Here is a 12,645-nt window from a genome sequence, read left to right as displayed (position 1 = left end):
ACCGGTTCTAACCGGTTTCTAAACCGGTCCTAACCGGTTAGACCGGTTAGGGTTTTGACAGAAAAAAACCGGTTATTAACCGGTCCGGTTATTAACCGAACCGGTTTTTTTCCGGGCCAAAAAAAACCGGTCCGGTTAATAACCGAACCGGTTTTTTTTTAAAAAACCGGTTTGTGCACCTCTAGCCACACCCATTGAAAGCAAGCACTCGTATAATAATTAGATTCTTAACTTATAGAATGGGCCTTTTATAGCCCAAATTCCAACACACTTTTAATTTGTTATTATTTACTAACAACGTTCACTGCGGGAGAGAAGTTTCTTGAAACAAAACCACACCACCATAAAAACCAACCAACCAACCAAACTCACCAATTGTTAACTAACGAAACCATGGGTGTTGATTACTACAAGGTTCTTCAGGTCGATCGCAACGCTAAAGACGATGACTTGAAGAAAGCTTATCGCAAACTTGCCATGAAATGGCACCCCGATAAAAACCCTAACAACAAGAAGGACGCTGAAGCCAAATTCAAAACCATCTCTGAAGCTTACGATGTACGTCTTTCTGTTTTAATTGTTTCATTCAATCGATTCGTTACAGATCGGATGCCAATTCATTCGATTTCAATTTAACCCTAATTTTGCGATTGAGTAGTGAATTATGATTATTTGATTTGTTATGCTAGGATTTTGAAATTGATTAGGTTTTGAGTGATTGAACAGTGAATACTGATTTATGTGATTTGTTATTTTAGGGTTTTTTAATTGGTTGATTAAATTAGTTATAATTTGGATTTAATTTTGGTTTTTAGTGATTGAACAGTGAATACTGATTATGTGATTTTTTAATTTAAATTGATTGGTTAATTTGGTGATAATTTAGGTTTTGAGTGATTGAACAGTGAACACTGATTAATGTGAAATTGGTTGATTAATTTGGATTTAATTTATTAGGTTTTGAGTGATCCACAAAAGAGGGCAATTTATGATCAGTATGGTGAGGAAGGATTGAAGGGGCAAGTCCCGCCACCGAGTGCGGGCGGGTTTTCCGGAATGGACGGTGGTTCGACGACGTTTAGGTTTAATCCTCGCAATGCGGACGACATATTCTCGGAGTTTTTCGGGTTCTCGAGCCCGTTTGGAGGGATGGGGGATATGGGTGGGTCTCGGGCAGGGCCGGGAGGGCATTTTTCAAGGAGCATGTTTGGTGGTAGTGATGATATATTTTCTCAGTTTAGAGGTGCTGGTGGCGGTGAGGGGTCCAGTATGCCGCCGAGGAAAGCGGCGGCGATTGAACGCACATTGCCGTGTAGCTTGGAGGATTTGTATAAGGGGACCACAAAGAAGATGAAGATCTCGAGGGACGCCACTGATGCTACCGGGTAAGGTTTTATTGTAATCACGGTCTCAAAACGTTTATTCTCACATTCTACATTAACATCGCTGGCGATTACGTTATCACATTGTACATCAACATGTGTCTACTAATAATTTGCTTTTATAAACAGAATTGATGGAATCTTCCAAAATTAGCCAAATTACAAAGTTGATGAATATGATCAATGTTAGTCTAGGAATGTACATCTTTCGAGTTGTGCAATTAAGACTGACCTTTTAAAGTATTCTTGAAAGTGTTGTCGATCTTTATCTAGTTATTTATAAGTGTTACAGTTAAGACAACCTTTTCAAGAGAAAGGGTGTCTTAATTGTAACACTTAATGATAACAAATAAAGGTCCACAATATGTTCAAAAATAACTTTAAAAGGTTGCCTTAAATGCAAAACTTGAAAGATCCACATTTCTATACAAACATCGATCATATTCATCAACTTCGTAACTTGGCTAATTGTGGAAGTTCCATCAAATTTGTTTATAAAAACAAATTATTACTAGACACAATATGATAAAGTATTGGTTACTAACCGTGATAACCACCATAATAGTAGGATGTTGATTAATGGCCCACGTTGATGATGATAAATGACAACCTATGTTATGACATATATAGAAAGCACCGTAACCAACGACGAAGCATAGCTTGCGCAGTTGTTTGCAATATTTTCCCTAACTTTCAACAATATTGAATTACTTACCAAACACTCCAGTGTTGTACATGATGAGTTAGTCTTGTTGGGCAGACTTGAACATGATAAATGGGAAACATTATCAAACACGAGTTTCTTTCTTAAGAACCCTAACAGCTAACATACATTAGATATTTAGATTTTGTATTTAATGCATCATAACATAGCGGGAGATGGGGGTAGGGTACTAGGTCATATTTTGTACGGGTTGAAATGGGCTTCGTTCGGTTTACCCACAAAGACTTTTTTCTTCTATGTTTTTAGAACAAATTAATGCATTAATGATGAATACAAAAACAATATTACTGCAATATAATTTTATCGTATAAAATGATTCTGTATTTGTTACTAACAAGTGATATATTTTTCTTCCAATTAACTAGAAGCAGGAGGTAACATTGAAGGGAAAAAATGCACTAAATGATAACCAAGTTTCATAATTGTTGCATTATAGTAAAATTGGAAAAAAAATCACAAAATAGTAACCAAAATTCATGTATGTTTTCATTGGCTCGCCTAAATAATAATAAAGTTTTATATGCATCTTTTAACATTTATAAAAAAATTACATAGGCTTGGAACACCTTATGATAGACTTGAAAGTTGAGTGGCTTTAGTGGAACGAAAATAGAGTGACCTTAGTGGAACACTTGGTTACTACTTTGTGAAGTTACCCCCTTTTTTTATAAGAGACCCACTAAAAATGTGAAAAAAAGCAACCAGATTTACCAATATTATATAGGAAAATTGGATTTTAATAATCCCAACTTAATGCATTTGGCCGATAGTAATCCCAACATTGAAAATAGCTGTCACTGGTCCCAACTTTCACCTTATTTGTTTTCATTGGACCACCATTAAAAAAAACTTAACGGCGCCCTAAGTTTTTTCGAAATTTCAAATTTATATTTTAGGGCTTTTGATCGAAATGAGGATACGAGTCGATTAATGTAAAACTTACCTCCAAATGGTGGTCCAAACGACTAAAGGATGCTTCAATTCCGGTGTTTAAACTTTTAATTAACAAAAATCAAGATGTTTGAAGCGCCATTTCAAGTTAAGTCTAACATCCATCGATTCACATTCTCATTCCGATCAAAAGCCCTAAAAAATCAATTTGAAATTTGGAAAAAACTTAACGTCGTTAAGTTTTTTTTAACGGAGGTTCAATGAAAACAAATAGTGTGAAAGTTGGGATCAGTGACAGCTATTTTCAAAGTTGGGATTATTATCGGCCAACTGCATTAAGTTGGGATTATTACACTCCAATTTTCCTATTATATATACTGTTTGAAATTACCACCTCTAATCACATGACTGGCGAAAGTAGATTGCTTTAAATCTCATGAGTTTCTCATGACTCATAAGTCATAATACTTGTGTAATTGTGACTGTAGGAGACCAACCACAGTGGAGGAAATTCTTACAATAGAGATCAAACCCGGGTGGAAAAAGGGTACAAAAATAACATTTCCTGAAAAAGGAAATGAGCAACGAGGTGTAATCCCTTCGGATCTTGTTTTCATAATCGATGAGAAACCGCATGCAGTTTTCAAGCGGGATGGAAATGATCTTGTTGTCACACAAAAGATATCACTAGCAGAAGCTTTGACCGGATACACTGCCCAACTCACAACTCTTGATGGCCGAACCTTAACGGTCCCGGTTAACTCGGTAATCAGTCCAACTTATGAAGAAGTGGTTAAAGGTGAAGGTATGCCTATACCTAAAGAACCCACCAAAAAGGGTAACTTGAGGGTCAAGTTTAACATTAAGTTTCCTACAAGACTCACTCAAGAGCAAAAGACCGGGATCAAGCGATTGTTGACTTCTTCTTGAAGAAAGAAGTCAACAAACGTTTCGTGTTTTTTTTTTGGTTTTTGTTAAAGAGTCATTTTAGAGTGTTTATTTTTTAAATGAATGTTGTGGTGGTATTGTAAGTTATTGAGATTTTGTTATTGAGATTTTGGGTTTAGGGTTTAGGGTTTAGGGTTTTAAGTTATTGAGATTTTGTTTTGCATTTGTGGTGTTGGATAACTTGCCATACCCCTCCTTATTTATGTATTGGGCATTTGAAATGTCTGGTTTCAGAATTCAATGCTACATTTGTGGGAGTTTAGTGTACAAGCTCATGTTATTTCGTTCTTACAAATGCTTTGATATACTAGACAGTTATTTGGTCTCATTTGGTAATTGATACTTGTTACCTTTTGAGGTTGTTTGTATTTATTTGAGGTGGAGTTCAGGGTGGTTTAAGAAAGCTGTTTTAAGAAAACTACAGCGAGATTAGATTTTTTTTTAAAGACGTTTGATATGTTTTTTTTGAGATGTTTGTTGCTCCTTTATGCTCTTTAGGGTGTTCTTTTTTAGTTTGAAGGTCTATTTAAACTCATAGAGATGATTGTTACAATGTGACTCGTATCATAGTGATCATTGTTTGTCGTTTCACTAATATAACAATGATAATCACTTTTGTCTTACTAATATGGTAAAATGATCATTAGATTTCGATTCAGTATAAATGAGTTTTAATATAAAGTATAATAAGGTTTTAATTGTTACTTCTTTCGGATTGTTGATCTTAAATTTAACATGTCATATTTCTTTCATTCTTTGTAAGAGGTAGATGTTAGATGTTGATTTGATAACAGATCTTTGATGACGAAGTTTCCTAATAACGAAAATGAGAGTTTAATTCTTAAGAAAATGCGTATTTTTTTCTTTGTAAGTGTTTCGCTTATTGGAAAGTTCAAAAGAAGGATTAAAAGCAATAGGTGGCATTCAAAATAAGAGTATGATTTTTTATCAACTCTTTCGTCAAGGTATGTTCCCTTTCCTTTTAATGATGCTGTCTCTTGTGATTTTCTTGTAAATCTCGTACTAATCTTGCATTTGCTTTTTTATATTGTTAATGACTTTGTTGATTTTGTATTTGACTCTGTCGATCTTGTTATTAAGTTTGTCGATTTTTGTTTGACTTGTCGATTGACTTTGCTATGCGACCCACAAGAACCCAAAATGGGAAAAGGGAGCTGTTTACTAGGACAATCCATGCGAGCTCAGGTTAAACGAGTTGGGTGCCCCGCCCAGAGGCGACCCAATCATTTTGGAGGATTAAAGCGAAGAAAAAAATCTAAGGCCTTTATCGGAAGTTAGAGAGATGAAACAACAAAATTTACCATTTCTAATTTTCAAATTATAAAGGTTTTTCGTGTTTTGGTATATAAAATTACAAATTTTCAGATTTGTTTTAATAAAAGAGTTTTATATATAATATAATCAAGGAAGATATAAATTAATTTAAAAGCATCCAACTTTCTCCTAATGGATCTTAACCACCAAGCCAACATCTACAATTGTTACAAATATCAACTGTATGTTTTTAATATGCATTTTGGTATATATACAAGTATTCAAACGTTTTAAACGGAGGCCTTATATTTTAGGGGGCCTCAAGCCCTACCTTTAGTCGACAAAGCTGTAGGGCCGGCCCTGGCCCCGCCTACCCTAAGGGTAGAAGGGACACCCCTAGCTCAACCAATACCACTAGCCAATAATCTTACACCACCTCATTTTTACCCTCCTTAACCCAAAATAGTTGGGGGCACTCTCCTAGCTTAAGCCACTACCCAAACATAGGGATGAGCAAATTTGGTATCATGTATCGGCATCGATTTGGTACTGTCGGTACCGAACTCATCTCATCCCAACCCAAACATGTTAATAAATTAATATTAAATAAACAAATCAAATAAATATAAAAACATTTTCATAAATTAAAATAAAAACAATTACAATATTTAAAAACAAATACTAACTATGACCGGTTATAAGTCAAACGGAACAAAACTAGTTTATGTCAATAACCGGTTATAGTTCCTATCAGGCGTGATTCGCTTATTAACTGGTTAACCGATAATAATCTATTAAAATTAACCATATTAGGCTAAGGGTAATGGGGCTTGGTTGAGCCCCAAGTGATTCAATCAAAACACGACACGCAGGCGATGACATAGCTCTGAATCAAGCCCTATAGGGTGTAGTGGGGCTTGATTGACCACCCCCAAGTATTTAATCCACCCCATGCTCAAAGGCTTGTTCAAGCCCCGTGGTCCGGACCTCTTGGGCCGTCCGCGCCCCGGTTCACTTGTGTGGTGTAGTGGTGTACGCGAGCCACCTAGGCAGCCACCTAGATCACCCCCCCACACACACACCCACACACACTACCCTTGCCCTTAACATAAGTTCGGTTAAGTGGTTTCCATATAAAAATCCCTAACTTATTCCTAATCATAACCATCATCAGTTAGTAACTGGTTTCTCCTATACCAGTTATTAACCAATTTCTGTTAGGTTAATTGCACCTCTAAATCTCGCTGGACTCTTAACACATTTGATAATAAATTAAAATAAAAAAAGAATATCATATTAATATTATTATATTTATATAATAATGAAGAAAATCCCTATTCTCCCACACTCCCGCCCTAGTTTTGTCACAGATATAGTTTTGCCGTTACACAATAATAAACCTCCATCCCATTCCATCGATCATCCATTATTATTGTTTGAAATTGAAATTGAAATGGAAGAAGCCACTTCTCGTCCTCCAAGACCTCGCACTGTTGAAGAAATCTTCGCTGATTATAAAGCCCGTCGTCTCGGATTGATTCGTGCTCTAACTACTTCCATTATTATTATTATTATTATTATTATTATTATTATTATTATTATTATTATTATTATTATTATATTAACCCTTAACCCTATTTTACGTTCCAACCAACCTATAATGATCTTCTTTGTTAATTTAATATTATTACACAGATGCTGATAAAGTGTATGAATATTGTGATCCAGGTACGTACATTACTATATCAGTATTTTTTGTTTGTTAGTTATTTTATTTCTAGTGTAATTGTATTCGACTAATGTAATCATAATATACATTAAACAAGTCAGCAGCATGGTGAGTTTTATCCGGTTGATTTATTTGGAGAACCGACAAATAATTTCAATCCGAAATTCCCCAATGTTTATTCTTGTTAGGTTTAAAATTGTTAGCGTGCATGTGTGAATACGCTGTGCTGCAAATTTGTTTACATGCTATTAAAACCTACAACTGATTATGGAATTTAATCATGAAAGAACTGATTTCATGTTTGTTTATGCACAAATTTGTGTAAATTGTTCTGAAGTGTTATAAACTAGGGCTTTTAAACTAAGTTCAATGGAGTTGTTAAATCTATGTTATTGAAAGTTGTTTATGAAAATAAGTTCAGAATTCGTTTATTTGTTTATGATCAAATGTCCTTAAGTTTTTTCAAGCCTCCAATATTAGAATTTCAGAAATTAATCTTTATCAAGAAAGAACATCTATTTATGCACAATTGTGAATAAATTTTGTTGAAGGTCTAATCCAGATTTCTTGAATTAAGTTTAAAGAAGTTGTAAAATTCGGTTATGGAAGTCAATCAGTTGTTAGGAATTCAATTTTTTTGGCAATTTAAAGTTTAGAATCAGTCAGTTTGCACTATGAACAAAGATTCTCAGTGTGGTGTATATGGACCGTGTTAACGGGCCCACCCGAACAGGAACCTGAAAATCATGCCAATACATGAACCTGATATGACACCTGTATATGCGGTTGATACTCAGGTCAGACTGGCAGGTTCACAAGTCGACCCGTTTAACCCAACAATTTTATAAAAAAATTGACAAAAAGAAATAAACATTATGTTTTATGGTTTGAAAGTATTAGTCAAAACTTCTCAAACTGGCAGGATCGAAACCAAACACGTTTGGTAAACGAGTCGGGGTCTGGACTTGGGCCAGCATGGCTGGTTCAAGAGCTGACTCATGTAACCTAATAATCATTTCAAGTTTTTTTAAATGTGTGTTAACATTAGTTTTTAATATCGTTATTTTAAACATACTTATTTTAAACACATTTAATTTTTGGTTGTAAATTAGAGTTTCAGAATATCAACATGTAAAAAACTAAAAATTATGGGTTAAACGGATCACTTTCATGTCAAATATCAACTCACCTGACTCTAACTCGGCTGCAAAACGTGTTTTAGAAGTTATCACTAATAGTTTTAAATGTATGGTTTCAGAAAAAGACAACCTCTGCCTATATGGATATCCAAATGAAACTTGGGAAGTAACTCTTCCAACAGAGACGGTCCCCACAATGCTTCCGGACCCGATTCTTGGAATCAACTTTGCACGAGATAACATGGCCCGAACTGATTGGCTTTACCTCGTTGCAGTCCACTGTGACTCGTGGTTATATGCAGTCGCTTTCTTTAACGGCGCAGACCTAAATGCAACTGAAAGGTTTGTACATTCTTTTCACATTTATTACTGGTTCACTCTATTTTATTCGGTTCGGGTTAAAACAGGTCTTCTCAAACGGGTTGAGGTTTTAGAAACCTATGAGAACAGTTGCATTTGAAGCTTTGTGTAGGTTAACGGGCCTGTAGTTTTATGCAAGTTTGGTTCGATTCATTCACGGGCGTGTGCATTTTTTTTTGCAAGTTCGAATTGTTTTCCTTAACGGGCCTGTAATTTTTACAGGGGTCGTTTGTTTGGGTTGATTAACAGCCAACCCACCGTGTTTGAAGTTACAAGAGAATGGAAACCTAAGAAAGGAAAAAGTAGTGAAGCTAGCAGTAGCAAATCTAGCAGCACTCGGAAAGTAACAAAAATTCAATTTGTCAAATAGGTTGGGTGGTTTGACCGAAAAAACTTTTCGTTTAAATTTGTTCAACATTTTTGAAGTAGTTATAAGATCACAAAAACTAGAACTATTACTTTATTTGAAAGTATTTGGGTGTATCAAATGAGTAGCTTTCTGTATGGGTCAAACGGGTCAGGTGAGTTGATTCAATACACTTTCTGTGTACAATCTTTCAAACATTTTTAAGTGGTTTGTAAGTAAAATGTGATCACAAATACTATAACTGTTACTTTAATGGTAAGTTTTTGGGTGGTTCAAATGAGTAGTTTTTGGTTTTTGGTGTGGGTCAAAACGGGTCGTGTGGTTGACCCAAATCACTTTTTTTTTCAAATCTCAGAACATTTTTAACTAATTATTGTGTTAAATATGGTCACATATATTAGAATTGTTACTTTATATATTTAAATTTTTGAATCAAATGGCTTATGTGGCTATGGATAATTAAAGATACACTCCATTTGACCTGTCTTCTTGTTATATAAATTGTAATTATGATCATATAACCTGTTAAATCTTCATATTTGCAGAGAAAGAGTCCTGTAGAAAATAAAAGCACCTCAAAGATGGCAGAAGAGAGTAATGTGGAAAATGAGAAACAACACGAGAAGACACTATGTGGCAGCTGTGGAGGAGCTTATAGTGGGGATGAGTTCTGGATCGCGTGTGACGTTTGTGAGTTATGGTATCATGGCATGTGTCTGAACATAACACCTACAATGGCCGAGAAAATAAACCGGTATGAATGCCCGTTCTGTGCCCTTAAACAAACTGAGCCCATTAAGATTCCCTGAAACGAACCGGACTGTCATCTATAGCAACTGACTGGATTTAGCTTAAAGATAGTTTGCTCATTTTGTTGTGAAAAGGTTAACTCAAACATGCTTTAGTTACTTGTACATTGTTAAGTGAAAGTTAGGCGTTGCGTTGATTTCGATTAAAGTTTACTTGCTTTACTTGTTAATATACTATTTCGTATGCTTCATGTTTTCATGAATACAATAGCAGCTCCAAAATTATTAGTAACAATAAAAAACACTTGAAATTAAGAACAAGTTGTTCGAGAAGTGTAATCAAGTTGAAACAAACCAAACCAAATTAAAACAACCAACTTAATCAATTAGACAAAAGACAAACTTGCCCTTCATTTAATCAATCAACATGTGAACTTTAACGATTAATTTCCAACGTAATGATCTGAAAAAAAGGCCATGCCCATAAAGAAAACAAACTAAATTAAAGCAAACGTGTGTTGCAATGAAGTTTAGAATTATCAAGCAGAAGTAATGATTTTGTGTAGGAGGTCATCCTGAAACAGACCCCATAAATCCCAAGACTGTTGATGTGTTCGGAGGAGGGTTCATAAATATGAAGTTCTCTTTCCGAATAATGAACTTGTTCTACTATTGGTTGGCCATTCTCCCTAAATCCAAGTATCCTATCAGACCTAACCTTAACCGTATATAGCTTTGTAAACGAACCATTTTTCAGCACCATCCATACGTTGTTGGGAATTTCTGTTCAAGACCGTTACTTGACGTGCAAGGTTAAGTAACAAGATTTAAGGAGTGGATAATTATAGACAATTAAATGTGCTTATATTTAATTGTTAGTATAATTATTATGTCCTAATATTTAGCAATCCTAGTTGTAGTCTAAACGTGATAGGTTAGATTATAAATACCCGTGCTTTGGGGTTTAGAGATTGTAATTGGGTAATTGAGTTTTGTGAAGTTTCTCAATAATATAACATTCGTGTTTGGGTGCTTAGCCAAATTAACGTGTCTGGTTTTTGAGTTCGTGTTCAATACCTGGTACCAATTCCATTAATTGGTATCAGAGCGTTCGAGGAGGACCTGTGTTAAAAGATCGGAATCGTGGTGTGAGGAAGTTTCGATCAGTGAACAGCGGTGATTTGAGGTCGACAGTCTCTTCGGCAACTGCAGTCATTAGCCGGAGTAACCCGCGACGTGAGGGAAATTCCGAGCAGTGAGAGTAGCCTGTGACGTGAGGGAACTCCCACCGGCGTTCAATTGATTCGGCAGTAGCGGCATCCAAACCTGTGACGTGAGGTGGAAGCAGCAGCAGTCGATCAACGGAATCACCAGCAATCTGCGGCCTGCAATCAACGATCAACGTGTACCTGCCACCGGAATCAAAGCCTGCGGCGTGAGGGAACTTTGTCCGGTTATCAGAAACCTGCATATCGAAGGTTCGTTCAGGTAATCAGAACAGTGATAACCTGAGTTCTGATTTGGAGAGTTCGATCGGTTGAAGATTGAATTGTTTAAATCTGGTATGCAAAAGAAAATAAAGAAATTTGGTGTTCAACGAATTAAATCAAGTGTTAGGTGGTGGTTGAAAGAACTTGTTTTGTGGTGGTGTTTTGTAAAATGGCACAACAATCAAGGTTGAGCTCTTTCACTTTTTCACGTGAGCTTTGATCCAAAGTTGGTGGCTTGGTGTTTACTTTTTGTCAAATTTGTTTGAAGGGTTTTGGTTGTAAAAGTATTTAAATAAATCTTTATTCAAATTGAATACTTTGGTGGTTTGGTTGCGCATAAAAACTAAATCACGTGTTGGAACCAATAAATCGAGGTCACGTGATTTTTCATAAACATATAGTCGTAGAACCAAGATGGGTGACACGAACCAAGCGAAAAAGGAGACGATCTCCGGATCGTTTCAGTGTCCGCGTTTGACGAAAACAAACTACACAATTTGGAGTATGCATATGGAGGTTATTTTTAGGATTCATGGAGTTTGGGATGTGATTGACTCGGGATTTAATGATGCGAAGCAAAATAACATCGCGAAGGCGCTTATGTTTCAGTCGATTCCCGATGAAAAGACACTTCAAATCGGTAATTTTAAATTGGCAAAAGAGATGTGGGATACCATAAAATCAAGAAATATGGGCGCGGAACGTGTGAAGGATGCTAGACTTCATACGTTAATACGTGAATTTGACGGTTTGATGATGAAAGAAACCGAAACCATTGACGAGTATGCCTCGAAAATAACCGCGATCTCTTCTAGAGCAGCCACACTTGGACAACCGTATGAAGAAAGGAAGCTAGTCCATAAATTCTTCACAAGCCTGCCGAGCCGGTTTATCCAAGTTGTAGCATCCCTCGAGCAAGTGTTAGACCTTATAACAGTCGGTTTTGAGGATGTTGTCGGGAGGTTAAAGACTTATGAGGAGCGTATCAAAGGACACGTGTTGCATTCTGAAGAAGGTAAACTTTTGTTTAATAATTCTGAATCCTCTTCGAGTTCGAATCAGTTTTCACGCGAATCGAGTAGGGGCGCGGGAAAGGTTCGAACCGAGGACGTGGTAGTGGACGTGATGGTGGACGTGGGCGTCAGAACCGTGGTTCATAAGGAGGTTCCAACGAAGGGGATAAACGAAAGGGTAAAAAGGATTACTCGGAAGTTCAATGCTTTCGTTGTGATGAATTTGGTCACTTCTTTTCGAGGTGTCTGGTACGAAGGAAAGAGAGACAGACAAATTTGGCCGAACCAAAAGAAAAAGACCCGTCCCTCTATATGTTGCAGTGCGTTCAAGAAAAAGTGTACTTGAATGAACAGAAGGTTATACCAAAAGATTACGAGGGTGGTTCGAACGAACAACACTTGTGGTATTTGGATAACGGTGCGAGCAACCATATGACGGGTAATTTATCTTTTTTCTCTGAATTAAATAAGCGTGTTGGTGACAAAGTTAAATTTGGAGATGGGTCTTATGTTGATATATGCGGGAAAAGGGTCAATATTGCTAGTCGGTAAAACGGGGGAGCAACAATTATTGACCG

The 12,645-nt window shown here is 36.2% G+C and overlaps 2 protein-coding genes across 2 annotated transcripts; both read left to right on the top strand.

Moving 5' to 3' along the window:
- The first annotated feature begins 208 nt into the window (after positions 1-208).
- Positions 209-4,009, top strand: LOC143553013 (uncharacterized). The gene is made up of 3 exons (XM_077043091.1): positions 209-558; positions 958-1,385; positions 3,486-4,009. Exons 1-3 carry the CDS (start codon positions 394-396, stop codon positions 3,925-3,927), a joined length of 1,035 nt encoding a protein of 344 aa, XP_076899206.1. The 5' UTR covers positions 209-393; the 3' UTR covers positions 3,928-4,009.
- A 3,686-nt stretch (positions 4,010-7,695) lies between these two features.
- On the top strand, positions 7,696-9,624 carry LOC143553030 (PHD finger protein ALFIN-LIKE 1-like). Its single transcript, XM_077043106.1, has 4 exons — positions 7,696-7,759; positions 8,208-8,430; positions 8,698-8,791; positions 9,361-9,624. The coding sequence occupies exons 1-4, from the start codon at positions 7,696-7,698 to the stop codon at positions 9,622-9,624; spliced, it is 645 nt and encodes a 214-aa protein (XP_076899221.1).
- The last annotated feature ends 3,021 nt before the right edge of the window (positions 9,625-12,645 follow it).

The sequence above is a fragment of the Bidens hawaiensis genome, unplaced genomic scaffold, assembly GCF_021521415.1.
Source record: "Bidens hawaiensis isolate Kalapana, Puna unplaced genomic scaffold, B.hawaiensis_p1.1 tig00017066_1, whole genome shotgun sequence".
NCBI classification, from domain to species: Eukaryota; Viridiplantae; Streptophyta; class Magnoliopsida; order Asterales; family Asteraceae; genus Bidens; species Bidens hawaiensis.
The sequence above is the reverse complement of the archived record's forward strand: the minus strand, read 5'-3'. Positions and strand labels throughout refer to the sequence as shown.

What these genes read in the sequence shown, in the direction of transcription:
- LOC143553013 (XM_077043091.1), top strand. Translation starts at nt 394, where the DNA reads ATGGGTGTTGATTACTACAAGGTTCTTCAGGTCGATCGCAACGCTAAA. An exon ending in CCATCTCTGAAGCTTACGAT is followed by an intron (nt 559 to 957) that starts GTACGTCTTTCT and finishes TTAATTTATTAG; the next exon opens with GTTTTGAGTGATCCACAAAA. An exon ending in GACGCCACTGATGCTACCGG is followed by an intron (nt 1,386 to 3,485) that starts GTAAGGTTTTAT and finishes TTGTGACTGTAG; the next exon opens with GAGACCAACCACAGTGGAGG.
- LOC143553030 (XM_077043106.1), top strand. Translation starts at nt 7,696, where the DNA reads ATGCCAATACATGAACCTGATATGACACCTGTATATGCGGTTGATACT. An exon ending in TACTCAGGTCAGACTGGCAG is followed by an intron (nt 7,760 to 8,207) that starts GTTCACAAGTCG and finishes GTATGGTTTCAG; the next exon opens with AAAAAGACAACCTCTGCCTA. An exon ending in AATCTAGCAGCACTCGGAAA is followed by an intron (nt 8,792 to 9,360) that starts GTAACAAAAATT and finishes TCATATTTGCAG; the next exon opens with AGAAAGAGTCCTGTAGAAAA.